At 49.7% G+C, this 27801-nt stretch overlaps 2 protein-coding genes across 26 annotated transcripts in view; both read left to right on the forward strand.

The window, feature by feature from the left end:
• The window catches only part of FAM120B (family with sequence similarity 120B), a 74001-nt gene that overhangs the window by 36295 nt on the left and 9905 nt on the right, over positions 1-27801 (forward strand). For all 3 annotated transcript variants that reach the window (XM_049906005.1, XM_049906015.1, XM_049906024.1), the window contains exons 4-9: positions 591-704; positions 1168-1340; positions 3156-3248; positions 21705-21911; positions 23964-24072; positions 25677-25769. In XM_049906005.1, the coding sequence (XP_049761962.1) occupies positions 591-704; positions 1168-1340; positions 3156-3248; positions 21705-21911; positions 23964-24072; positions 25677-25769 (789 nt within the window). The remainder of the gene's footprint in view (positions 1-590; positions 705-1167; positions 1341-3155; positions 3249-21704; positions 21912-23963; positions 24073-25676; positions 25770-27801) is intronic.
• Positions 15652-21694, forward strand: LOC126088013 (collagen alpha-1(III) chain-like). Of its 23 annotated transcripts, none has more exons than XM_049906071.1 (5): positions 15652-18210; positions 18364-18567; positions 18687-18805; positions 18908-19213; positions 19264-21694. In XM_049906071.1, the coding sequence occupies exons 1-5, from the start codon at positions 18054-18056 to the stop codon at positions 19381-19383; spliced, it is 906 nt and encodes a 301-aa protein (XP_049762028.1). In that variant the 5' UTR covers positions 15652-18053; the 3' UTR covers positions 19384-21694. The 23 variants fall into 23 exon arrangements, with proteins under 23 accessions (XP_049762028.1, XP_049762095.1, XP_049762035.1 ...); XM_049906138.1 differs by having other exon boundaries at positions 18908-19179; XM_049906078.1 differs by having other exon boundaries at positions 18908-19145.

A 27801-nucleotide genomic window follows, 5' to 3' on the forward strand; every position in this document is an offset into this window, starting at 1 on the left:
TCGATGTGGTGATGCCCTAGAGAAGTTACTAAGCTTTAGGATGTTCCAGTAAAAGGCAGATTTTTTCGTTTTGTTATGTTTTAAAAAGATGTCTCACATATTGCTTTGTATCTACGTCTGGTTTTTGGAAGGAACAGTGGGTTGTAACTGTGTCTGTAAGAGTGATAATCTGGGCTAAAATGAAAAACACTGTTATCTGAGTGTCTAGATTTGGAGAAAGACATCAGTCACCCAGACACCAGACGGTTTTTTGTCTATGTCGACAGTGTTTCTAGCACTTATCCTCTCCAGACAGAAGGAAATGCAGGCAGACTGAAAGTTACTGAGCTACTGAGCCAGGTGAGGTTAGAACAGGAGCGTGGGAAACTGACCACTGCTCACTGTGCAGGCTCAGGGCTCAAAGAAGCACTGACTTTTAAAAGCCCTTTTCTTTTATCACCTAGCTTTTTTCCTGTATTCTTTTGCAGAATTTGACGCAAGCCAAATGAAATTTGATTTAGGAAATGATGTGAGAGCTTGCTGCTGGTATATTTGGAGCTGACCAAGCCCCAGGCCAGTGGCTGTGCACTCACTGACCGCTCTCCTTGCAGATGGTGCCTGTGGTCTGGCCAAAGAGACCAAAGAGGTGAAGGAGTGGTTTGTGTACGCCGGGAACCCCCTGAAGCACCCAGACCTTGTCAGGCCACTGCCAATGAGCGTCCCAGGTACTCTGTTTGCATGCGTCTTGAGCTGTGCATGTGTGACAGTCCCAGGTCCGAGAAAGGCCGGGCATGGCTCCAGGTGCACCAGTTCGCCTGTCCCAGCCTCTGCTATGGCTGTAACAAGGGCTGCCTGAGGATGTCTGAGGAAGTGGAGTCAGGTGCCAGCCGCTTCTCTGGGTGCCACCCCTTGGTGCCCTCATGTACCTCCACGGGCGGTGGGGGAGGGCAGGCTGTCAGGGTAGGAGGACCCACATTCCTGGGGGCTGGCTGCGAGGGTATTCTGCACGGCCCCTGTGGCTCAGCAGACTGCTGCATGGATCAGAATTGGGTTCTGGACACCCTGCTTGAACCTATTCCAGCCCTGAAAGCATATTTTGATGAGTTCTAGAACTGGAACGGGAGGTAAAGGAGAAATTTTGACTGAAGACATAAGCTCTGTCTTCATGGATGGTGACTTTTACTTTAGGAGGAACACCTAGCTTGAAGGCACTGTGGCTGACAGAGGAGCTAGGTGTGCAGGCGCGGCGATTTGATGTGCTCCTGGCCTGCTTCAACCTTTCCTCCATGCGGGAAGATGTACAAGCCGTCGAGGGCCCGCTCAGGGCACTGTGCTGCCTCCTGATCTACCTCTTTGTGCAGGTAATGCCAGTGCTGCATGTTACAGCAACTCAGGTGCCGCTGCCTCTGTCCCTCACCTTCCACGAGCCCTGCGCTGTGAGCCGTCGTCTGTGGCATGTGTTCTGGGGCCACAGACCCTTGAGGTGCCCTTAGGGAAAAGGATTCCGTGGTGAGTTAGTGCCTGCTGTACTGACTTAGAGATTTGTAACTGAACTAAATAACTGCAGGAATAGGAATCACGAGGGATGACTGCCAGTAAGAATCAGCACAGAGCCAACTGGTTCCTGTGAGACAGAGGTCAAATATACCTCCACCAGTTCTTTGGAAAAACAACTTGGGACCTCCTACCTTGTTTCCTACCTCAGAAAGTTTACTTGTTCCCTGGGGGAGCAGCCCGTCTCTGCCATTACTTTCACAGGAGATTTGAATTGATGACATCTCCTGGGTAGTTGAGAATTGGTTGGGCTCTGGTCTGGTGATGGAGGCCCCGCTCTGTGACTGGCAGGGCCTGGCATAGATCAAGGGCCAAAGCAGGTTTTTGGGGGCCTCCTGGAGCCAAGAGGGGAGAGCATGCTTTGGCATATGAAGGCCCCACACTTAAAACCCTCTGAGACCCAGTGAAAAAAAGCTGCAGCTGAGAGAGCCGCTGGCCAGGAGCTGGACCAGTTAGCTGAGAGAGTGGTGCTGAAAGGGAGGGGTGTGCTGTCCACTTTGGGGACCCTTCCAGATCTCACTCCTCTGCCTCCTGACCTGATCCTGAGGCAAGCTGATCCCGGTTCTGAGTTGTAGCTTGCTCCTTCCCTAATAAACCGCATGGCTGTGAGTGCTCTGTGACTTCTGTATGGCCACTGCAGCAAACTGTCAAACCCAGCAGGGAGACAGTGCCACGGGACAGCTGGTGTAGAAATACAGGGAGGTCAGAAAGTGGGCGCATGTGTGATCTTCCCCATCAGAACCAGCTTTGTGCCGATTCTTACTAAGTTATTCCTCGTGATTCTTAACTCCTAAGGCTGCTCATGACTGTGCTCCAGCCCTGTCCACCCTCTGCGCTCTCTGAATCTCCCCTACCCTGCCTCACTTCCAGAATTCACTAGAGGCCGGCCATGTCAGTGGCCACTCCCTCCTGTCTCCCTTCGTTTCTCCCTCACCCTTTGCTGCACCCTTTGATCCCACAAAGGATTTTAGGAGGCTTGTGTCCTGGGATCCTTGTGTACTTTAAATCGGGATCTGAGAACGTTTTCTCACCTAGCATTGGTGAAGGTGACATTTATCCTACCCTTGTCACCCCAGCCCAGCCTCACAGTGGTGGCCTCTGCAGGCAGAGAGTCTTCATTTTATGACCAACTCTGGCAGTTTGTGCAAAAAAATGATGACTTGTATTTCTCTAAGATTCAGACTTGGCTGGCCCCCATAGTTACTCACAGACATTCTGGAGCATTCTACATAGCTAGAGAGATAGTAGAGAGGAAGCCTGTCAGAAGCCCAAGGAAAACCCCTGTGCCCCCTGACACCATGGGTTGTGGACCAAGAAAGAAGAGACTGCCCTCCTTCCACATTTCTTCCCCCACTTGTCTTTGAACTCATAGAGACCCTGTAGGGCAGCGTAGAACTGCCCCGTAGAGTTTCCAAGGAGCACCTGGTAGATTCGAACTGCTGACCTTTTGGTTAGCAGCCAAACCCTTAACCTAACCACTGCGCCACCAGGGTTTCTTGTCTTTTGTAACCTGAAGGTCCGCACGTATCCTACATGTGACTGCGTCTGGTGACTGGGATCCTTTGCACATGCATTGAGTTTTCCATCGCCTGCATTCCTGCGTTCCTCTCTCGCCCTCCCAGGTGGACACGCTTTGCCTGGAGGATCTGCAAGCTCTGATTGCACAGGCACTGTGCCTCCAAGCGAAGTCGACGGCGCAGCTGGCGGACTTGCAGGTACAGACAGTCTGGCATGGGACCCTGGCACTAGTGAGACCCTGGTGACCGTGCTCAATGCTCTTCCCACCCCTTATTCCTAGGGTGTTAGTATTTCTCAGGAAAGATCACAAGGCATCTGGGGCTGAGGTCATTTCATGGTACAGTGGCTGCTTCATCTCCTGGAGGTCACTGTGCAGCTGAGCTGGAACCCTGTTAGGCTAGAGAAGTAATGGTTTACAGTGCCCTCCCCCTTACCCCCACACAAGGCCATCCCCATCTTACAGCAGCCAGTCAGCTGCTAGCAGGACGACGGAAGGTCGCTTCTGAGAGATATGAGGTTCTTGGTGCTATCCTGATACTCTTAACAAAGTGGAGAGAATAGTTCACATGATCCTAACTTTTAGGACCCAGAACCTTTCCTGGTGTTAGCACCAGGCACGTCAACACATCCAGCCCTTTGTGTCTCTGTGCCTGCCTCAACTGCACTGCTTAACAGAAGGTGGGGCATCAGGTCTCCATGTGTCTCCTCTAGGGCTCTGCCTACAGAGGCTGCTGAACAGCTGACATCAGAGAAAGGAGGCCTACCCTCCACCTGGGGCCACGCCCTATGTTGTTTCTATTCAGACATCTACTGTCTGAAGCGGGGCCGTTTGTGGTGGTTTGTTCCCTCCCTGTCACTTGACCAGTGCCCAGCATAGCTAAACTTGCAGCCCTTCCCCTCCTTCCCTCTCAGGCCTAATAGAACATCCCAGGCAGGCTCAAGTATCAACGAATCTCAGGGCTTTGCTCTGTAAATGCCTTTCGAAGGTAGTCACAAGTTTATCCATGGCTTTAGTGACTGAATGAGGTTTTTTTTTTTCTTTAAATTTTTGTTCTGCTTTAAGTGAAAGTTTACAAACCAAGTCAGTGTCTGATACAAAGACTTACATACACCTTGCTGTATACTTCTAGTTGCTCTCTCTCTAATGAGACAGCACACTCCGTCCCTCCATTCTCTATTTTCATGTCCATTTGGCCAGCTTCTGACCCCCTCTGCCCTCTCATCTCTTTCCCAGACAAGAGCTGCCCACATAGTCTCATGTGTCTACTTGATCCAAGAAGCTCACTCTTCACCAGTATCATTTTCTATCCCATAGTCCAGTCCAATCCCTGTGTGAAGAGTTGGCTTCGGGAATGGTCTTGGGCTAACAAAAGGTCTGGGGACCATGACCTCTGGGGTCCTTCTAGTCTCAGTCAGACCACTAAGTCTGGTCTTTTATAAGAATTTGGAGTCTGCATGGCACTGCTCTCCTACTCCCTCAGGTGTTCTCTGTAGTGTTCCCTGTCAGGGCAGTCATCGATTGTAGCCAGGCACCATCTAGTTCTGGTCTCAGGCTGATGTAGTCTCTGGTTTATGTGGCCCTTTCTGTCTCTTGGGGTCATAATTACTTTGTATCTTTGGTGTTCTTCATTTTCCTTTGCTCCAACTAGGTTGAGACCAATTGATGCATCTTAGATGGCCGCTTGCTAGTGTTTTAAGACCACAGACGCCACTCTCCAAAGTGGGATGCAGGATGTTTTCTTAACAGATTTTATTATGCCAGCTGACTTAGATGTCCCCAGAAACCATGGTTCCCAAACCCCCGCCTCTGCTACGCTGGCCCTCGAAGCGTTCAGTTTGTTCAGGAAACTGCTTTTGGTTTAGTCCAGTTGTGCTGATCTCTCCTATATTGTGTGTTGTCTTTCCCTTCACCTAAAATAGTTCTTATGTACTGTCTAATTAGTGAAAACCTCTCTCCCTCCCCTCTCTCATAACCATCAAAGAATATTTTCTACTCCATTTCAACTATTTTTTGAGTTCTTGTAATAGTGGTCTCATATAATATTTGTTCTTTTGCAGCTGACTAATTTCACTCAGCATAATGCCTTCTAGATTCCTCCATGTTATGAAATGTTTCATGGATTCCTTATTGTTCTTTATCGATACGTAGTATTCCATCGTGTGAATATACCATAATTTATCCATTCATCCGTTGATGGGCACCTTGGTTGCTTCCATCTTTTCGCTATTGTAAACAGTGTTGCAGTAAACATGGGTGTACATATGTCCGTTTGTGTAAAGGCTCTTATTTCTCTAGGAGATATTCGAAGGAGTGGGATTGCTGGATCATATGGTAGTTCTGTTTCTAGCTTTTTAAGGAAATGCCAAATCGGTTTCCAAAGTGGTTGTACCATTTTACATTCCCACCAGCAGTGTCTAAGTGTTCTACTCTCTCCACAACTTCTCCAACATTTATTATTTTGTGTATTTTGGATAAATGCCAGCCTTGTTGGAGTGAGATGGAATCTCATTGTAGTTTCGATTTGCATTTCTCTAATGGCCAGTGATCGTGAGTATTCCTCATGTATCTGTTAGCTGCCTGAATATCTTCTTTAGTGAAGTGCCTGTTCATATCCTTTGCCCATTTCTTAATTGGGTTATTTGTCTTTTTGTTGTTGAGTTTTTGCAGTATCGTGTAGATTTTAGAGATCAGGCGTTGATCGGAAATGTCATAGCTAAAAACTTTTCCCAGTCTGTAGGTAATCTTTTTACTCTTTTGGTGAAGTCTTACTCTTTTGATGAAGTCTTTGGATGAGCCTAAGTGTTTGATTTTTAGGAGCTCCCAGTTATCTGGTTTCTCTTCTGCATTGTTAGTAATGTTTTGTATACTGTTTATGCCATGTATTAGGGCTCCTAGCATTGTCCCTATTTTTTTTCCATGATCTTAATCATTTTAGATTTTATGTTTAGGTCTTTGATGCATTTTGAGTTAGTTTTTGTGCATGGCGTGAGGTTTCATATTTTTGCAGATGGATCTCCAGTTATGCCAGCACTATTTGTTAAAGAGACTGTCTTTTCCCGTTTTAACTGACTTTCGGCCTTTGTCAAATATTAGCTGCTCATATGTGGATAGATTTATGTCTGGATCCTCAATTCTGATGCACGGGTATATGTATCTGTTGATGCACCAGTACCAGGCTGTTTCAACTACTGTGGTAGTATAATAGGTTCTAAAATCAGGTAGAGTGAGGACTCCCACTTTATTCTTCTTTTTCAGTAATATTTTACTTATCTGGGGCCTCTTCCCTTTCCATGTGAAGTTGGTGATTTGTTTCTTCGTCTCGTTAGAAAATGGCATTGGAATTTGGATCAGAATTGCATTGTATGTATAGATTGCTTTCGGTAGAATAAACATTTTTACAACGTTAAGTCTTCCTATCCATGATCAAGATACGTTTTTCTACTTATGTAGGTCTCTTTTGGTTTCTTGCAGTAATGTACTGTACTTTTCGATGTATAGGCCTTTGACATCTCTGGTAGGATTTATTCCTAAATATTTTATCTTCTTGGGGGCTACTGTAAATGGTATTGATTTGGTGATTTCCTCACCAGTGTTCTCTTTGTTGGTGTAGAGGAATCCAACTGATTTTGTATGCTTATCTTGTACCTCATACTCTGCTGAACTCTTCTATTAGTTTGAGTAGTTTTCTTGAGATTCTTTAGGGTTTTCTGGGTATAAGATCATGTCATCTGCATACAGAGATAATTTTACTTCTTCCTTGCCAATCTGGATGGCCTTTATTTCTTTATCTAGCCTAATTGCTCTGGCTAGGATCTCCAACACAATGCTGAATAAGACTGGTGATAAAGGGCATCCTTGTCTGGTTCCTGATCTCAAGGGGAATGCTTTGAGACTCTCTCCATTTAGGATGATGTTGGCTGTTGGCTTTGTATAAATGCCCTTTATTATGTTGAGAAATTTTCCTTCTATTCCTATTTTGCTGAGAGTTTTTATCATGAATGGGTGTTGAACTTGGTCAAATGCCTTTTCTGCATCAATTGATAAAATCATGTGGTTTTGTTCTTTTATTTATATGATGGGTTACGTTAATTGTTTTTCTCATGTTGAACCATCCCTGCATACCTGGTGTGAATCCCAGTTGGTCATGGTGAATTATTTTTTTGATACATTGTTGAATTCTCTTGGCTAGAATTTTGTTGAGGATTTTTGCATCTAAGTTCATGAGGGATATAGGTCTCTAATTTTCTTTTTTTGTGGAGTCTTTACCTGGTTTTGATATCAGGGATATTGCTGGCTTCATAGAATAAGTTTGGGAGTATTCCATCCTTTTCTGTGCTCTGAAATACCTTTAGTGGTAGTGGTGTTAACTCTTCTCTGAAAGTTTGGTAGAACTCTGCAGTGAAGCTGTCTGGGCCAGGGCTTTTTTGTTGGGAGTTTTTTGATTACCTTTTCAATCTCTTTTTTTATTATAGGTCTGTTTAGTTGTTCTACCTCTGTTTGTGTTAGTTTAGGTAGGTAGTGTGTTTCTTTGAATTCATCCATTTCTTCTAGGTTTTCAAATTTGTTAGAGGACAATTTTTCGTAGTAATCTGGTATTCTTTTAATTTCAGTTGGGTCTGTTGTAATATTACCCATCTCATTTCTTTTTCGAGTTATTTGCTTCCTCTCCTGTTTTTCTTTTTTCAGTTTGGCCAATGGTTTATCAATTTTGTTAGTTTTTTCAAAGAACCAACTTTTGGTCTTGTTAATTCTTTCAATTGTTTTTCTGTTTTCTATTTCATTTAATTCTGCTCTAATTTTTATTATTTGCCTTCTTCTGGTGCCCGAGGGTTTCTTTTGTTGCTCTATTTTTTATATGTTCGATTTGTAGGGATAGTTCTTTGGTTTTGGCCCTTTTTTCTTTTTGTATGTGTGCATTTATTGATATAAATTGACCTCTGAGCACTGCTTTTGCTGTGTCCCAAAGATTCTGATAGGAAGTGTTTTCATTCACATTGGATTCTATGAATTTCTTTATTCCATCCTTAACCCAGGGGAGGAAAAAAAAAAAAACCGTAATCCATCCTTAATGTCTTCAATAACCCAGTCATTTTCGAGCAGGGTATCATTCAGCTTCCAGGTGTTTGATTTCTTTTCCCTGCTTTTTCTGTTACTGACTTCTACGTTTATGGCCTTTTGATCAGAGAAGATGCTTTGTAATATTTCAGTGTTGTGGATTCTGCTAAGGCTTGCTTTATGACCTAACATGTCGTCTATTCTAGAGAACGTTCCATGTGCACTAGAAAAGAAAGTATACTTGGCTTGATATTGGGTGGAGTATTCCGTATATGTCTGTGAGGTCAGTTGGTTGATTGTGGCATTTAGCTCTTCCGTGTCTTTATTGAGCTTCTTTCTGGATGTCCTGTCCTTCACCGAGAGTGGTGTGTTGAAGTCTCCTACTGTAATTGTGGAGCTGTCTATCTCACTTTAGAGTTTGTTTTTTGTATCTTGCAGCCCCGTCATTGGGTGCATAAATATTTAATACGGTTTTACCCTCCTGGTACATTGTCCGTTTAATCATTATTTAGTGTCTTTCCTTGTCCTTTGTGGTGGATTTAACTTCAAAGTCAATTTTGTTGGAAATTAATACTGCCACTCCTACTCTTTTTTGATTGTTGTTTGCTTGATACATTTTTTTCCTTCCTTTGAGTTTTTATTTGTATCTCTAAGTCTAAGGTGTGTCTCTTGTAGTCAGCATAGAAAGCTCATATTTTTTAATCCATTCTGCCACTCTGTCTTTTTATTTATGCATTTAGTCCATTTACATTCAGCATAATTATAGATAGGTATGAGTTTAGTGCTGTCATTTTGATGTCTTTTTTTTCTGTGTTGCCGAGTTTCTTTTTCGACTTGTGCCGAGCAGTTTGTCTTTATATGTTGTCTTTTTCTCTTAGTCATTGTTGATTTTGTTTCTGCTGAGTCTCTATTTTTTCCTTGTATTTTATTTTGATGAGTAGGATAGTCGCCTTTGTGGTTACCTTAATATTTATCTCTAAAAAAAAAAAAAAAAAAAAAAATTTTTTTTTTTTTTTTTTTATCTTTCTAGTATAAACCTAACTTTTATTTCTTTATATCACTTTGTCCTCCTCTCCATAGGAAAACTCTATGACTACATTTCTTCGTCCCTCTTCATTGTCTTAATGTTGTCTTTACGTAATACCATCGCTGTTCCCCTGTTGTGAACGTTTTTTTATCTTGATTTATTTTTGTGATTTCTTTTTCTGGGTTGTCATCTGATTGCACTGTCCAGTGTTCTAGTTGATACCTGTTATTATTGATCTTCGAACCAGAGAATTCCTTTTGGTATTTCTTGTAGTTTTGGTGTGGTTTTTATAAATTGCCCAAACTTCCGTTTATCTGGAAATGTCCTAATGTCACGTTCGTATCTGAATCTGAGAACAGTTTTGCTGGATATATGATTCTTGGCTGGCAATTTTTTTCCTTCAATTTTCTACATAAGTCATTGCATTGCCTTCTTGCCTGCATGGTTTCTGCTGAGTAGTCCGAGCTTATTCTTACTGTGACTGTACTTTGTAGGTCACTTTTCATTTATCCCTAGCTGCTCTTAAAATTCTCTATCTTTGGTTTTGGCAAGTTTGATTATAATATGTCTTGGTGACGGTCTTTTAAAATCTACCTTATGTGGAGTTTGATGAGTATCTTGAATAGGTATCTTCTCATCTTTCACGATATCAGGGAAGTTTTCTGCCAACAAATCTTCAACAATTCTCCCTGTATTTTCTATTATTCCTCCTTGTTCTGGTACTCCAATCACTCAGAGGTTATTTCTTTTCATAGAGTCCCACATGATTCTTAAGGTTTCTTCATTTTTTTTAATTCTTTTATCTGATTTTTCTTCAAATATGTTGATACCAAGTGCCTTATCTCCAAGCTCACCAATTCTACCTTCCGCTTGCTCAATTCTGCTCCTCTGACTTTCTATTGAGTTGTTTAATTCTGTAGTTGTATTGTTAATTTTCTGAATTTCTGATTGCTGTCTCTGTGTGGATTCTTGCAGTTTATTAAATTTTTCATTATGCCCTTGAATAACCTTTTTAATTTCAACTGCTTTATCTGTGTGTTCTTTGGCTTGTTCTGCATATTGCCTGATCTCCATCCTAATCTCATTCTTAACGTCTTGAAGAGTTGCGTGTATTAATCTTTTGAATTCTGCATCTGGTAATTCCAGGAAGGCATCATCATCCTGAAGATCTGTTGATTTTGAGAGCTTTTTGAGGTGATCATGGTCAGTTTCTTTATGTGACTGGATATTGACTGCTCTCTCCGAGCCATCTATAAGTTGTTGTATTAATTTATTTTATGTTTGCTTACTGTTACCTAGCTTCTTGCTTTGTTTTGATATGCTGAAATGAGTTGCTTGATTGAGTTAGCTCGATTATTTTCCCCTTTGAAGCTCTGATGTCCTCTCACCAGATGGCTAGAGCTGTTTTCAGGTATACTAGTCTAGGAGTCCATTCAGTTTTCTTGTATGAATTCAGCTCAGGTGTCCAGGTAACTGATCACAAAGTGTATGGTACAGGCTCTGTCCTACAGTCTTAGAGGGGCAGGGGTGATTGGTGTAGGTACTGGTATCTGGTTGCAGCAGGGGGTCACACTCTGAACAAGGCAGGGGGCTGAGAACCATCCCCCAAGTGTCTGTGAGGAAAGCGTGTCCCTGTTCTAGAGCGTGCAGGTGGGTGGTTTCTGCAGACAGACCATGGGTACCCAGTGCTTTTGGTTGTAATGACTGGGAGGTACCAGTTATCCTTGGGTCCCTGTCATCGGTGGCTGGGTGATCTGAGTGGAGCCACCAGTCCTTTTGCCCCTGATGTGGGTAGGTGAGGACCCTGTTTAATGGGCAAAGCGGTGTCAAATATCAGACACCCACCTATTCACTGCACAGCTGAAATGGTTGGAGTCTGCCAACAAGGGCCTATTCTCCTGGAAGAGGCCCTCACAGGTCCATGCAGGTGGAAAAGAATTCAAGGTCCATGGACCATTCATGCCTGGATAGGAGCCGCTTCTGTCCTGAGCTCACCCAGTTAGTTGAGCTGGCAGATTATCTTTTCTCCCAGTTGCAGATTTATTCCTTCTTCAAGGCCCGGAGGATGACTCCAGGCACTCAACAGGGCCTGTCTCAGGCCCAGGGAAATCAACAGCCACTGAAACCGGCTTGGGGGTGGGGGGTGTGGTAAAAGAAACAGAAGTACTTAGCTTTTGCCGAGAGCACCGTTCTTCTCTGGTTCCAGAGGTGTGAGTAGGCTGTGTGGCTGGCTGCTTCTCCCTGAGGAAACTATGGCCTAATGCTAGTACAAGCCTGCCACAGCTGCTCTGGGAATGGTGCCTGAGGGATCTCGGCAATTCAGCTCCGGCAACTCCTCTCTGCTTCTGAACCATCTCTTCCTCCCCCTTGCTGCTCAGTCCATTTTCTAACTTTGCCTTTGATGTTCAGGGCTCCTAGCTTGTCATGAATATAATCGTTTCACTTGTTTTTTTGGGTCTCTGTTGTAAGAAGGATCGCAGGAAGTGTCTGGCTGTTGCGCCATCTTGTCCCCACCTTGAATGAGTTTTTTTACATGTCTTTCTAGTGGAAAAACTTGCCACACTGTGTCGCACTGTTCATGTTACTCCACTGCTTCTCTGGATACTTGCTGCACCATGCCGTACGTTCATGTTACTCCAAGGCTTCTCTGGATACTTGCCGCACCGTGTCGCACCATTCATGTTACTCTAATGCTTATCTGGTACTTGCCGCACCGTATTGCACGTTCATGTTACTCTAATACTTCTCTGGTACTTGCCGCACTGTGTTGCACCGTTCATGTTACTCTTACTCTTCTTTGGATACTTGCACCGTGTCACACGTTCATGTTACTATAACGCTTCTCTGGATACTTGCTGCACCGTGTCGCACTGTTCGTGTTACTCTAATGTGTTCCTGGTTACTTGCCGCACCGTGTCGCACCATTCACGTTACTGTAATGCTTCTCTGGATACTTGTTGCACTGTGTCGCACCGTTCGTGTTACTCTAATACTTCTTTTGAACACTCGCCCTAAGACCCTTGCTGTTCGTGTTGCAGCAGTCAAGAAATTAAACAATACATGTGTTGGGAAAATCTGCTACAAAAGATCTATTTAAAGTTTTATAAAGCAAAGATGCCACTTTAATGACTAATGTGTGTCTCACCTGAGCCATGGCCTTTTCAGTTGTCTCATATGCATGTGAAAACTAGTCAGTGAAAAAGGAAGATAGAAGAAAAATTGATGCATTTGGATTGTGGTGTTGGCAAAGAATATTGAATACACCATGGACTACCAGAAAAATAAATCAGTCTTGGAAGAAATACAATGAGTATGTTCCTTCGAAATGAGGATGGCAAGACTGTGACTCACTCACTTTGGACACTTCTTCGGGAAGGAACAATCACTAGAAAAGGACATCATGTTTGGTAAAGTAAGGGGTCAGTGAAAACAAGGGAAACCCTCCATGAGATGGATTGACAGGATAGTTTCAGTAAGGGACTCAAGCGTACCAACAATCGTGAGGATGACGCAGGACCAGACAGTGTTTCGTTCAGTTGTACGTTAGGTCAACATGAGTCAGAACCACCTTAATGGTGGCCCACAACAACACCGCAGCATTCTGTGGGTTTACCACTTGTTCATTCATCACTAGACGGGCATCTCAGTTGTTAACAGCTTTCGGCTGTCACGAATAGTGCTGCTGTGAACATCGTGTACAAGTTTGTGCAGATGTGCTTATGGAGTTCTCATAAATATGTGGAATGTACGTCATGCTTCAGGTGTGTAGTAACTGCATCCTTTATGTTTTTTAAAAAGTAATTTTGCCATGATAGGAAGCATCTCTATTCAGAATCATATAAAAAATACTTCGAAGACAAAATGTCCACCTCAAAATGCAGAAGGACAAAAGCAAGCTCTCCAGAAAAGACCAGCAGAGCATGAGGAAGCTTCTGGTCATCAGAAGTCACCAGATGAAGCCGAGGGCGAAGTTCACTGGGCATTCTGGAATAAACTATGGCCTAGACTCCACCAAAGATAAAAAAATCTGAGAAGAGAACATGCAAGGCTGGAGAGCGTGGACTGCTGAGAAATAGGAGATGCCACTCACTTACTGAAAGATTAATGTTAAGCTGGCAAAGCCACTGCCCACCCTGGGCTCTGCGGAGGCACAGAAGGTGCTGCCACCTCTCAAAATGTGTGTGGAAGAAAGGAGCCCCCTGGGGCGCACCCAGCACAGTGCGAGCATGCATACCTTCATCTGTCCTCAGCATGTTTCCAGCGTTGCAGTGCTCAGTTTATGAGAAACACAGAGTCCAGAGTTGGGGAATCGAGAAGTGCAGGAACAGGTGGAGGGAGGGGTGGGGGCAGTGGGTGTGTCTGCCCTGCCCATCCCCTATCCCTCTTCTCACTCACTTGCATTCAGATGGATTCTCTCCAGACAGACCCAAACCTGCCTCAGTCTGTGCTGAGACCTCCCTTGGCAGTTCTGGAGAAAGAGAGTGGTGTTCTTTGATGGCTGTGGCAAACTCCCCAGGAAAAGCCCTTCTCCCAAACTAAATTGCATGTCCACTCCTGGAGCAACTGTTACTCTGGCCACAGGGATGGTTCTCTGACCAGCCCTGGGCTATACGTCCACCCACAGAGGGGGAAAGCGTCTCCACTAGGAGTGGAATGTGGTCACAGTGGAGCAGGGCTGATGCATCCCCACAGAGAGAAGTGACTGACTGGCAGCAGAGAAGCATCCTGCACGGGTGCCAAGAACCAGCACGATGTCAGGAGAGCATCCCAGGGCCCCGGGGCTTCCAGGGAAGGGCTCCCTCAGGGGCACCATTGCTCATTTGTCCGACTGGGATTAGGAGTGGGTCTTATTTTCTTTCTGTTGCGTGCTTTTGTATTTTATTTTTCTAAAATGCACTTGCATTCGTTGTGTAACACACCAGATTAAAATGGCAAAGAAGACAGCGCGGAGCAAAAAACACAGCCTGTGTGTGGCGTGCGGTATGATGTGCATGTGTGCATGGTGTCCATGGTGTGTGCGTAGTGTGTGTGCACGTATACATGGCACGTCTGGTGTGTGCACATACTGTGTATGTGTGGTGTTACGATGCAGTGTGTGCATGGTATGTGTGCATATGTGGTATGTACATGTGTGCGTGCACGTGCATGTGTGGTGTGCCATATGGTATGTGCATGTGTGTGCACACAAGTGTATGGTATGCAGTATGGTGTGGTGTATGCACGTGCATATGTATGGTATGTGCATGGTGTGGTGTGTACATGCATGCAGTATGGTGTGTGTATGGTTCATGTGTGCGCACGTATGGTGTGTGTGCGTGTGTGGTGTGCATGTGTGCATGCACACATGCGGTATATGTATGTGCACACATGTACACGTATGGTGTGCGTGCGCACATGTACACATATGGTGTGCGTGTGCACGTGTGGTACACGTATGGTGTGCGTCTGGTGTGTGTGCACGTGTGGTATACGTATGGTGGGTGCGCACGTGTGGTATACGTATGGTGGGTGCGCATGTGTGGTATACGTATGGTGGGTGCGCATGTGTGGTATACGTATGGTGTGTGTGTGCACGTGTGGTGTATACGTATGGTGTGTGTGCACGTGGTATACGTATGGTGTGTGTGTGCATATGTGTATGTTCTGCAATGTGGTGTGTGTGTGGGTGTGTAAGTTATTAAGTACCTTATGTAGAGTCAGGCTTTTTGTTAGTATCTTAACCCTCGTTTTCAACAGCTAAACAGAAAACCTTGGTTCAGAAGTAATTTGCCTGAAGCTAGAAATGTTGGAGTCAGGATTCCAGCCTGGACTCTGAAATCCCTGTGCGTACTGCTTTTTTTATGTCACGGCCTGCTGGTTACGAAGCCTCGTCCAGGTGAGAGGCTCTTCTTTCTGAGTGAGTTCCTGGGTGGCAGTGCCTGTGCCCACACCGGGTGCTCAGGAGGAGGTGGACGGGGGCCTCGGTCCATTTCTAGAGCTGTGGTCAGGTGGGTGCCAGTGGGGGTTCGGTACATTTCTGGAGCTGTGGGTGGGTGGGTGCCAGTGGAGGTTTGGTACGTTTCTGGAGCTGTGGGTGGGTGGGGGCCGATGGGGTTCGGTCTCTTCCTGAAGCTGTGGGTGGGTGGGGGCCGGCAGGGGTTCAGCCCCTTTCTGGAGCTGTGGGTCGGTGGGGGCTGGCAGGGGTTCAGCCTCTTTCAGGAGCCATGGGCAGGTGGGGGCCGGTGGGGGGGTTTCTCTTCCTGGAGCTGTGGGTGGCTGGGGTCCGACAGGGGTTCGGTCTCTTCCTGGATCTGTGGGTGGGTGGGGACCAAGAGGGGTTTGTCTCTTTCTGGAACTGTGGGCCGGTGGGGGTTCATTCTGTTTCTGGGGTTGTGGTCTTTCTGGAGCTGTGAGCAGGTGGGGGCCGGCAGAGGTTCGGTCTCTTTCTGGAGCTGTGGGGGGTGGGGGCTGGGGGGAGTTTGGTCTCTTTCTAGAGCTGTGGCGGGTGAGGGCTGGGGGGAGTTTGGTCTCTTTTTGGAGCAGTGCCGATGGGTGCCAGGGTATTGGGTCTCTGAGCCCAGAGGAAGGTCTGGGACAGAGTCAGAGGGCAGTGGCTGATACACTGGGAGAGTACAGGATGTAAAGACAGAAGCATAAGGAAGACCAAAAAGGACTGCACAGGGAGAAGGGGACAAATAACCTGGTGCCTCACAAGGGAAGGAGAGCGGCCCTGTGTGCCATCACTGCCGGAGGTGCAGCTGGGCGCCCCAGACCCCTTGCTGGTGTGTTTTGAGCACATGGCCATCCTCCCATGCTGTGTGAGGCAGGTCTCATCTCAAGAGACAGGTCTTATCTAGAGAGTCAGGCTTGAGGCAGGAGCGACACTGAGTGCTGCCCTGTGGCTCTTCCTGTTCACGTGCACCTTCTCCACATCCACAGCTTCTCACTGAGCCCCACTTCCCTGCTCCACTCCAGGGCCCTTTTTGTCATCCTCTAAAGGGTTTGCTCCACTGTGTGTTTCCTGTCCCTCAGTCCCAAGCCCAGGCTCCTGGGATGCTGAAATCCAAGATCAGCATGGAAGGGCACCTCTGCCCCTCAGCCGCTCCTCCTCAAGAACTGTCAGCAGTGAATCAAGTCCTGGATCTGGCACAAGGTTCTCTTGTCAGGGTCACAGCACTCTGGGAGTATTGCAAGTGTGGCTCGCGTACATGGTCCTGTGCCATCCGGGGCTCTCCAGCAAATAAAAGCTCCTTTCTGGAGCAAAGAGCATCAGAACCATGAATGAGGTGATTAAGAGAATGGGTGAGGGGCTCTCCTTTACAGAGGCGCCGTCTTAGGCAGACACAGCACAGTTAGTGACGGCCAGGCTGATGGTACGTCACCTCCACCCTTTTGGGTCATTTCTAACCAACATGGACCACTTGGTGAAGGTTGAACACCACTTGGATGTCAGTGAAGCTGGGTCAACTCCTGTATTTTGTTATACAGCTGCCTCAGCGGCGTAAAGGCTAGCTGTTTCCCATGTTCTGTGTTATCAGAACCCTGCCTGCTGATGTTCAAGAAGCTTCTTTTATGGTGGTTTTATAAGCATGTACCTACCTGGAATCAGAAGATTTCTCATAAATAGAGTCTTTAAGACCAGACCAAGCTTCTTGGGCCAGAGACCCAGTTTATCTTGTCTGATAAACAGTATTTATAGTGTTCCCTCCCTGTTTGGATTCCACCTACTTAGAGGACAGGTGCCCTCTGAGTGGCATTGGAGGCTTTGTTTAGGTTGACCTAGGTTTGGGTCCTTAAAGTGTCATTTTACATAACTGCTAATAAACCAGGGTGAGGGAGCCTCTTTAGCATATAAACAGCACCCCCTGGGCTGTTTACCACTAAATATTGACTGTGGGTATTAAGGAATGCTAAAAACTGGTTCTTCCAGTTTGATGTCAGGAGCCAGTGGTACTTCTTGTCCCCCGTCTTCATCACTGCAGAGGGAGAGCCCACCTGGGCTTTCATCCAAAGCACCTTCAGGCCTGTTTCCAAAATATGGGCTGCTTGTGTTTGTGGTTTGGGCACAGCCCTCTCTCTCCCAGGGTGTCCCGAAACCCCAGGCACTTTTTGAGGAGGAAGGGGAGTTTCCGAGTTTTGCTCCTGCAGCCTGTGAAGAGGTCCAGATTTTTCCTGCAGCCCCAGGTAGCTTAGATTAGTAGTTCTGTTGGATGAGTAATTTAGAGGCTGGCCTTCCTCACCAGACCTTTCCCAAGCCCTGTTTTCACCATGCTGAGCCCTTCCTTAACAGACTAGTTGAGGGAAGTACAATTTATCTTCTCAAACCTGATGTGATTTGATAAAGCCATGAGACAAGCATGCCTGAGGAACATTTTCAAAACACATTCTGAGAAATGAAAATTTGGGGACCATGACGCTTTCAAAGTAATATATTTTGTTTCCCAGACCTGAGGAAGCAAAAGAAGACACTATTAGTGTTGCTGCTCCTGGGTATAAACTTACCAGCTGGTTGCTTTTGGCCGTCACTTACACCCGCGAAGAGCTGCAGGTCTCGGAAGCCCTAGCACCACCCCTGACGTGTTTGTCTCCACCACATTGGTTTAAAGTTGGGGAAAGACAGCCACGTTTAGGAAATGGGGTTACTGTTTATAGTTTCCTGAAATCTCACATGGGCCAATATTCTGTCTTAGCCCCTGGGTCACATTCCCTGTAGACAGCTGAGCTGGGCAGAACACCTGCCTTTCAGGCTTCCCAGCACAGAGTCGAATCCCTGTGCCAGGTGTTTCTACCTTTGTAGATGCGGTGATGTGTTTGAGTCTTTGGGGTGGAGAGATGAGAGGGAGAGTCAATGTCTCATTAAGTTGTTTGTAAGTCAAGATGAGAGCTTTACATTCAGCTCTTAAGTGAGCTGGAAGAGGCTACTGGCTGGGAAGAGAGGGTATGGGTGGGCCCCGGGTGCAGGTGGGCCCTGGATGTGACTGGGCCACAGGTGTAAGTGGGCCCCGGATGTGGCTGGGCCCCGGGCGGAGGTGGGCCCCGGATGTGGCTGGGCCCCGGGCGGAGGTGGGCCCCGGATGTGGCTGGGCCCCGGGCGGAGGTGGGCCCCGGATGTGGCTGGGCCCCGGGTGCAGGTGGGCCCTGGATGTGACTGGGCCACAGGTGTAAGTGGGCCCCGGATGTGGCTGGGCCCCGGGCGGAGGTGGGCCCCGGATGTGGCTGGGCCCCGGATGTGGCTGGGCCCCGGGCGGAGGTGGGCCCCGGATGTGGCTGGGCCCCGGGCGGAGGTGGGCCCCGGATGTGGCTGGGCCCCGGGTGCAGGTGGGCCCTGGATGTGACTGGGCCACAGGTGTAAGTGGGCCCCGGATGTGGCTGGGCCCCGGGCGGAGGTGGGCCCCGGATGTGGCTGGGCCCCGGGTGCAGGTGGGCCCTGGATGTGACTGGGCCACAGGTGTAAGTGGGCCCCGGATGTGGCTGGGCCCCGGATGTGGCTGGGCCCCGGGTGCAGGTGGGCCCTGGATGTGACTGGGCCACAGGTGTAAGTGGGCCCCGGATGTGGCTGGGCCCCGGGCGGAGGTGGGCCCCGGATGTGGCTGGGCCCCGGGCGGAGGTGGGCCCCGGATGTGGCTGGGCCCCGGATGTGGCTGGGCCCCGGGCGGAGGTGGGCCCCGGATGTGGCTGGGCCCCGGGCGGAGGTGGGCCCCGGATGTGGCTGGGCCCCGGGTGCAGGTGGGCCCCGGATGTGACTGGGCCACAGGTGTAAGTGGGCCCCGGATGTGGCTGGGCCCCGGGCGGAGGTGGGCCCCGGATGTGGCTGGGCCCCGGGCGGAGGTGGGCCCCGGATGTGGCTGGGCCCCGGGCGGAGGTGGGCCCCGGATGTGGCTGGGCCCCGGGCGGAGGTGGGCCCCGGATGTGGCTGGGCCCCGGGCGGAGGTGGGCCCCGGATGTGGCTGGGCCCCGGGCGGAGGTGGGCCCCGGATGTGGCTGGGCCCCGGGCGGAGGTGGGCCCCGGATGTGGCTGGGCCCCGGGCGGAGGTGGGCCCCGGATGTGGCTGGGCCCCGGGCGGAGGTGGGCCCCGGATGTGGCTGGGCCCCGGGCGGAGGTGGCCCCGGATGTGGCTGGGCCCCGGATGTGGCTGGGCCCCGGGCGGAGGTGGGCCCCGGATGTGGCTGGGCCCTGGGTGCAGGTGGGGTCCCAGCAGACTCAGTTCCGGCCTTGCGGTTGAGGCCCCGTTTCTTCCTGTTGCTGCTCCTGCCAGACCGATCCCATTAGAACCAGCAAGTTCTGATGGGGCGGCAGAGTCTGAGGTTTCGTCTTCACTGAGAACAGGTAACAGGTAACTGCATTCAGAGCGTGTTCTAACGTCCAGGAACGTGGACAGTCTTATCTTTTAGGTGCAGTTTTCACAAGAGCGGGCTTTCTGGTTTCCAGTTTAAAACATAATTTAGCTTTTCTCTTCCTGCACGTAGGACTTACGGTATACAGCTTCTCTAAAAGGCCTCTGTCATCAATGCCTCCCTGGGGGATTTTACCCTTCCCTACGGCAGCCCGTGTTGTCCTGGTGTCTCAGACAGAGCTCTCAGAAAGCAGAGTTAGTGTCTTTCTGTCTCTGCACACTATGCCTGAGGCCCTGCTGTACCTGAGGGTTGGAATTGCACCTTCACACCTGCACAGCGACGGTGCCTCGGGGATCGGGTGGTTCACACACCAGGCCTTCATACAGGTGAGGTGACCAGACGCTGAGGAGCCATGTCTGGGGCTCTCCTACAACGGCGTGCGGCAGTGCTCCAGGGTCTTGGTGCACACAGACCTGCTCGTGGAAGTGCACACTCGGCGGCAGGACCCATCCAGCAAAGCCACACATTCCATTTCCTCTGGGCTGTCCCTGCAACCTGCTCTTCATCCCCATAAGCTCCCAGGTGGAATGTGTGGGGTCCACGTGGACCGTGTCACTTGTAGGGAGAGCTCACAGACGAATGGTGAGTCGGCCTTGGTCTAGGTTCCATGGATGTCAGTGGCAGGCATGCCCAGTGGTTGTGTCCTTGTCAGTGAGTATTGGTTATAAGGCAGAGTTGGTAAGGGTTTTTTGAAGACTCTCCTGCCCGTTCTTTTATTTGGTAGCATCGTTGATAGAGAATAAGCATAAATACTTGTCACGTTCTGGCATGAATTCAGTAGGCACATGCATCTGGAGAAATTCGGTTGCCCGCTGCGTGCAGACTTGTACTGGGTACAGGGAAGGCACATGGGTGCGGCCTTCAGAGAGCACGCGGCTCCTGGGGAGAGCGTACAGCAGATAACGTGCAACATCAGGCCCTGTAGCTCAGGGGACGCCCCTCCTGGAAAAGGGGAAGACGCCTGGGTTGCACTGTGGACGGTAGGCACGTTTATGGGTCAGGGAGGAGCGTGGTGAGCATGGGTGCGCTTGGAAGAGGGGGCTGTGTCTGTGAAGGCACCAAAGTGAGTCACCCTGTGGGACTCTGGGAACAAACTATAATCAGCTTAGAAAGTGATGGATAGACAGGTGCCGTTGAGTCAACTCTGACTCGTGGTGACTTTATATATAATAAAACAAAATGTCTCCTAGTTCTCCATCATTCTCGCAATCTCCAGCATGTTCACGTCCATCGTTGCAGCTGTTGCGCTAATCCACCCCACTCAGGGTCTCCATTGCCCTCACTGGCCCTCTGCGTCCCCCAAGCGTGATGTCCTTCTCCAGCGGTTGGTCCCTCCTGATGACATGTCCAAAGCAAGCAAGTCGGACAGTGATTCGTTGTGATCCATAGGGTTTACACTCTCTTATTTTCAGACGTGGATCACCAGGCCTTTCTTCCATGTCTTAGCCTGGGAATTCTGCTGAAAGCTGTCCACCATGGGTGACCCTGCTGGTATTTGGAATACCAGTAGCATAGCTTCCTGCATCACAGCAACATGCAAGCCACCACAGTATAACAGACTGACAGATGGGTAGTGGTAAAAAGTGATAGATGGCATGAAAATAAACATAACTTGAAATTCTAAAGCAAACTTCAGTGTACCAGAAACCGCACCCGTATGGAACCACACAGGCTGATGTATTCTCCTTTGGCATGTCTGTGGCCACCCACTGGTACCTGGGCATCCAGCAGGTAGGGTCCTGACCAGGCGTCCATGAGCCGGCCAGCGGCACCCCTTAGCAAGCTGTCATGTGCGTGAACAGGACCGAGAGGCCGAAGGGTTGCGGGACTGCTGTGCTGACGGGCCATGTGTCTGCCCAGTGCACTGCATGGGGTAGCACCAGGTGTGGGGCCCTGGGTCTGAGCCATCCCTGGTTCTCTGCTTAGTCCTTGGAGGGTCCTCTCCTTGCTCACTAACCCCATCCTGCACGTACCTCTGACTCACTGATTTTTTTTTTTTTTTATTTTGTTGTTGTTGAGAATATACACAGCAAAATATACACTAATTCAGCCGTTCCTTCATATACAATTCAGTGACACTGATCACCGACCCTGTGGTGTGAAGGCAGCGGCCCACTCTGAGCGCGTGAGCGTGCCCTCTCAGGCATTTTTTCACAACTCTCTCATGTGTCTGTGTGTGTATGTTTGCTTTCTCAGCTTGACCACATCAACCCCAGGGCTGTGCAGCTGGGCTCCCTCTTCGTCCGCGGACTTACCACACTAGTGTTCGTCAACAGTGCCTGTGGATTCCCTCTGGACATGAGTGACTTCATGCCCTGGAATGTCTTCGATGGGAAGCTCTTCCATCAGAAGTACCTGCAATCCGAGAAGGGGCACACTGTGGAGGCACTTCTAGAGGAGGACGTGAGTCCGCGTTGTGCGTGTGGCAAGTCAGACACTATCACAGCCTTCAGAAATGGTAAAGACAGACACAGTCAGGCACGGTCACAATGACCACACACGATCAGACATGGTCAGACAGTCAGGCGTAGTCAAAACAGCCAAATACAGTCATAACAGCCAGCACAGTGACAACAGTCAGGCACACTCACAACGACCAGACACAATCACGATAGACACAACCACACATGGTCGCAACAGTCAGACCTGGTCACAACAGCCAGATATAGTCATAACAGTGGTCACAGTCACAACAGCCAGACATGGCCTCACGCGGTCACAACAGTTGGATGCAGTCACAGCAGTCAGACACAGGCGTGGTCACAGGTTTGAAGCTGGTGCCTCAGGTGCACACGAGCACAGACACCAGCAGGCACCTAGCCAGCCACGCCGTGTCTTCATGACGGACACACCTGCTTACCAGGCCTTCGACATCTCCATGGACGACGCCAGGACTGCGGCTGCACTTTGTCAGCCACCACTTTCTAGTGAAGGGCCTCATAAGCCAGACCACATCAGTGACCTGTCCTGTCAGCCTGCAGCAGGGCTCCAAATCCTACAACTTTTGCCAGGGAGACAGCTCCTACCCAGCCTCACACAGCTCTATAATTTCTCAAATTTTTTAATTCTTTTCCCCTTTTAAAAACTAATGCTCCTTCCAGAGGTGCACCCACAGACGTCAGACTAGACATGAGTAGTTAGGGCTTAAAAAAAAAGGGCTTACTGCTTGAAAATACTCCCTAAAGGTGGCCAGTTTAGGGGACATTGGCTGCTGATCCTGCTATAAGAGGATAATCACTGCATGATTCCGGGAACCAGCCCCTGCGGATGTGTCTCGTGTCCACAGGCAAGAGCCAGGCACCCATGGCCTGGCAGAGAGCACACGTGTTTCACACACGTCAGGGAAGGCACTCAGTGGTGCGCCCTGTCCCACTCTCACCAACTCCGGCCTGTCTGGAGTCTGAGTGTTCAGAACCCGGAAGCAGCCGCCGTCACATGTAAACAGAAAGCAAGGACGTGAGGGGCAGCTGTGGGGTGACAAAGGCCAGAGTGGGCCAGCCCTTTTGGCCACACTCAAACCACAGGCCTGGATCTCCATTTCCTTCCACATCTCATCCTGACCAGCTACAGGGCTGTGGGCTCACACTTTCCAGTTAGTAAGAGTCAGGACATGTAGAGTGGGATAGTCAGTAGGAAAACAGGAGCCAGAAGGAAAGAGGCATTTTCACCCTGGATGCCACCACGGTTCCCACCTGATGAAGGTGGAGATAGGAGACGTTCAGCGCTTAGATGTTTCAGATACATGTCACAGTGGAAGTTGATAGTTCTCGTGCAGGAGTGATTGGCCTGCAGAGGACAGAGGGGTTGTGACTGTTCCGTGGTGCTTTTCCGGGGGCTCGGTTTTCTGTGACCCTCTGAAGTCGTAACGCTAACAGGAACCCATTCCCAAGAGTTCTCCTCACTCCTAAGGTCAGGGTCTCCCCTGCCCAGCACTGCTCACGGGGCCCAGCCTGCACTCAGGGTCTCCTCTGCCCAGCATTGCCCACAGGGTTCAGCCTGCACTCAGGGCCTCCCCTGCCCAGCACTGCCCACAGGGCTCAGCCTGCACTGAGGGCCACCCGTGCCCAGCACTGCCCATGGGGCCCAGCCTGCACTCAGGGTCTCCTCTGCCCAGCACTGGCCACGGGGCCTAGCCTGCAGCCAGGGTCTCCCGTGCCCGGCACTGCCCACAGAGCCCAGCCTATGGTCAGGGTCTCCCACGCCCAGCACTGCCTTTGGGGCCCAGTCTGTAGTCAGGATCTCCCAACACCCAGCACTGCCCATAGGGTTCAGACTGCGGTCAGGGTCTCCCATGCCCAGCACTGCCCTTGGGGTCCAGCCTGTCATCAGGGTCTCCCATGCCTGGTGCTGCCTATGGGATCCAGCCCGTGGTCAGGGTCTCCTATGCCCTGCAGTGCCCCTGGGGTCTGATTTGCGTTGCATGTGGCACAGCTTGACACCATTATCTGTTTGCAGAGGTTCTTGCTGACGCAGTTCCACAGCCTCAAGTCAGTGGTGGTGAAGGCCTGCCTGAGAGAAAACAGGCATATCGGGAGTCGACAGTACTGGGGTTCACACCACACAGGTGGGTGCGGCACTCTGGGTTGCCAGGAAGAGACTCTGCAGCTAGGAGAAAAAGTGAACTTGGTGTGACCGGCCCTGCCCAGTGATGTAGACGTGCAGGATAAGCCGCCTGCTGGTGAGCTAACCAGAAGTCCAGTCTTGGTCGATCCTCCCCGTGGGGATAGAGCACAAGACTGCTTATTGGAGAAGAGTAAATTGAGAAATGTAGGAACAAAGAAGATGTAAATGACCATTAGTTCTGTCACCGAGGTGACGAATGTCAGCATGGCAGTCTATCTGCAGCGTCCTGTGCCTGTCTGCTGCCGTCCCTGGTGCACAGCTGACAGCACAGTCATCGCGTTAATGAGATCTTCAACGTGGTTGCAGCGTCTTCCGCCACTGCACCTCCCTGTTTGCATAGCTGTCCCCCGTTCTGAGCTCTTGGGTGTTTCCAGTTTTTCCCTATTAGTAATCACGCTTCATTCGCATCTAGTGCACAAAACTTCCTTTGTTTCCTATTATTTCATTAGGGTAGAGTACCATCATTTCCAGAATCACGGATCAGAACGTGGTAGAGTTTTAGACGTATGTTGTGCCTTCCCAAGTCACCATGATAAGTCTTTCTCGGCACCTCTCTAGCATTTAAAAAGTTGTCGTTTACCGCTTGGATAGGTGAAAATTATCTCTATTGACTTGATGCTTCTTTGATTATCTGTGAAGTCGGACAACTTGTTTATTAGCTTGTTTATTTGACAGTCTTTGTATCTTTCAGTTATTAATTCACGTGCTCATTTGGTTAGTATCTTTACCTATAACTGTGGCGGCCCCATTTTTTTATGGAATAACAGAAATGATCCCAAACCCCTGCCCACCAAGCATCTTTGGAACGTACTGGCATCAGCCCCACAGCTCATTCCCAGCGAGTTTCTGTGTGAGATCAGCAGTCCTGGGTCTGCCTTGAATGCCGTCCAAGTGAGGGAGAGTGGTGGGGACAGGAAGGCTCTCTTTCCAAGTCCCAAGGGCATCAGCTCCCTCCATCCCCTCCTTTCTCCATCCCCTATTGTCTCCTACCAACTGCGGTCAGGATTGGAGACCCCACAGCAGGTGTTTAGTAATTGCAGAGTCAACGTACAATACACCTGGCTCTGGCATCCGTACCTGGGAGAACACAGGTCTCCATCAGATGTCACGATGTTCTCTTGGAACATTGTCAGGCCTGCATTCTGAGGAGGTGTGCCTAGGCTCATTCGCCCGCCCTTACCACCTCCCTCACCACTGCCTGGCCCTTTCTGGCCAGGAAGTCTTGTTAGGTGGGGCAGGCAGGCCCCAGTGGTCATGTGGGAGGCCAAGCAGCTCTGCCGCCTGCCCCCAGGGCGAGATCACATGACAGGTAATGGTAGACAGAGCTAATTAGACCCTGTCCTCATCCATATCAGCTTGAAGTGCAGGCCTGGCTCCACCACTGACCCATCTCGGGTGGCTGTGTCTGCGTTGGTGGGGAGCCCCAATTCCACTGCCGTCCCCCTCTCAGGCAGCCCTGTCTGCACTACTGGGGAGCCTGGCCCATTCCCCCTACTGCCCTGATAGGCTCTTAAGGCCTACTGATGTGCTGATTGTATCTCACAGGATGGTGGTCAAGACAGGGCTCCGGCTCCCAGCAGATGAGTTCTGGGTATGGCCGCCCAGGCCAAGGACAGCCATGGAGGGACCAGGGACCAGGTAAGGTGGTAACAGCGGCACAGCCCCCACCAGTAGCACTGCCGGCTGCGTCTTCCATATGAAGTGCTGCTGTCTCTCTGTTTTATGGAAGTTGCCAGCATCTTTGTAGAGACAGGTGGCATATTTAGAGCAGGAGAGCAGACAGTGCCCGCTTCTCCGTGTTCGCTGCTCCCACCACTCCAACCAGGCCCTAAGTGTCTGCCTGTGCCAGGGGGCTGGGACCTTTGCAGGTGCATTCCAGGCTGTTTTTCACACGGAACGCACTGCAGCTTGTCAGAGTCAACACCCACAGGGAACCAGGCGTGCATGTGAGCATAGCCTGTCCACTCTGCCAGCACTGCCACATCACTGAAGGCGTGGATGTGTCAGCAGGCAGTCCTTCCAGGCCCACATGTGCCGAGAGCCTGGTGTGTACACACTAATCTATGTGTGCTCACAGAGGTGCTCGGCAGATCCACAGAATTCCACCTGCTAAATCTGGGAGCGGAGGGCAGGGTCGATTGGCGCAGCCAGAAGGGGCCATACTGGGAGACACAGGAACCTTGACAGGAGCTGGTGAGGGTGGTTGGGGCACGCAGGGCAGTTGTGGAAGACCGTGCCTGCCATCCCCAGGGTTGGAATCTTACCCTTTATGGGCAGTAGAGCCATTGAAGGTTTTCAAGCAGGCGATTGGGTTTTGGGTTATTACAAACAGTCAAGCCAATTGAAGCAGCTAAGTAAAAGATTAGGACTTGACAAAGGGCTTCTTTGGGATTCTAAGCCTTGCCAAGCAAAACCCAGATACAAAAACTTCAGACCGAGACTGTTTTCGTGAATTTATTCATGTATCTATTCAGCAGGTACTGGGTGTTGTTCTAGTGACACAGCCTCATAGAAAGGCAGGCCAAGCCTCATCCTCACCAGCCTTAGACTTCCTCTGTCTCTGTCTCTCTCTTCGTCTCTTCCTCTCCTTCTGCCATCTTAAACAAGGTGTCTGGTGAGATCTGTCTAAGATCTGTGGTGATATTTAAGCACAGACCCGGTGATGATAGCAGAGCAGCCCCCCCCCCCCCCCCCCCCGCCGCCCTCATCTGAGAGAGGCTGTTTCAGGCCAAGAGAAGCTGCAGTGAAGGCCTGAGCGAGGGCTCCTGGTGTCCCAGGAATGAGTGAGGGGCTGAGCAGAGGGCCAGCAGCCTCAGAGGCTTCAGTGAGAACTCAGGTCTACACTAGCGAGATGTGTCATGGTGATGGGGCAGGCCTGGTGGGAGAGGTAGCTGCCCTGCGCCTATGTTCCTTGGGTCCCCAGACTGCCCCCATGTGCATAATGCCCTCAGATCTCAGTGGGAAGCTGGGTGGTGGGGTTGACCTTGTCTGGCTGGCTCAGAACTGAGTGGGCACTGTGGCCCCTCTTCATCTGAGTGCCTTGCCTAGACCCCCAATGCCTGGTCCCCTTGATGTTACGTGTGCCCCCTAGAAATCCGGCCCCAGGTGAGAGTTGGACGGTACCCAGCCAGTCAGAGCAGGCAGGTGACTTGATGGCATGCTGTTTACCTTTCACTTTGTGGAGTCTTCTGCTCATTCCCCTGAGCAGGTAAGAACAGCCTCACATTCCTAGAACTAAACCATGCCATAGCCAACCCTTTCCCAGCCTTTCCCCGCTGTCATGTGTCCCATCTGGGCCTGTTACTTGCCTTCTCTGGCTCAGGGTTTCCCTTTCCTCCCCTCTGGATCCAGGAGGTGGGGGCAGGGACTGAGTGGAGATCATTAGAGGGCAGACCAGTGAGGGCACAAGTGAAGAGTGCCAGAGGAGGTGGGCAGAAGAGGGGCTTCTGAGGTGGTCTGTAGCTGTATGGCTCTGATCAGTATATTTACCTGTCTTGTCTGTATCGTGTTACTCCTGTAGTAAACAGGTGGTATATAGTATACATAGCAGATATGTGTGTTAAAGTTAGATTTTTCCACTAGTGGGTGTGTTACCTTAGGCAACTCGCTTAACCTAGTTCCTTGGTTTCTACATCAGGCATCAGGCTTGGATAACCGTCAGTGTCCTCTC

This window comes from Elephas maximus, chromosome 1, assembly GCF_024166365.1.
Source record: "Elephas maximus indicus isolate mEleMax1 chromosome 1, mEleMax1 primary haplotype, whole genome shotgun sequence".
NCBI lineage: Eukaryota > Metazoa > Chordata > Mammalia > Proboscidea > Elephantidae > Elephas > Elephas maximus.

Excerpts from the sequence above, each read along its gene's own strand:
- LOC126088013 (XM_049906037.1), top strand. The coding sequence starts at position 18,054 with ATGGGTGGGCCCCGGGTGCAGGTGGGCCCTGGATGTGACTGGGCCACA. Across the intron at positions 18,211-18,363 it reads TGGCTGGGCCCCGGGCGGAG|GTGGGCCCCGGATGTGGCTG; the intron begins GTGGGCCCCGGA and ends CCCCGGGCGGAG. Across the intron at positions 18,562-18,867 it reads TGGATGTGACTGGGCCACAG|GTGTAAGTGGGCCCCGGATG; the intron begins GTGTAAGTGGGC and ends ACTGGGCCACAG.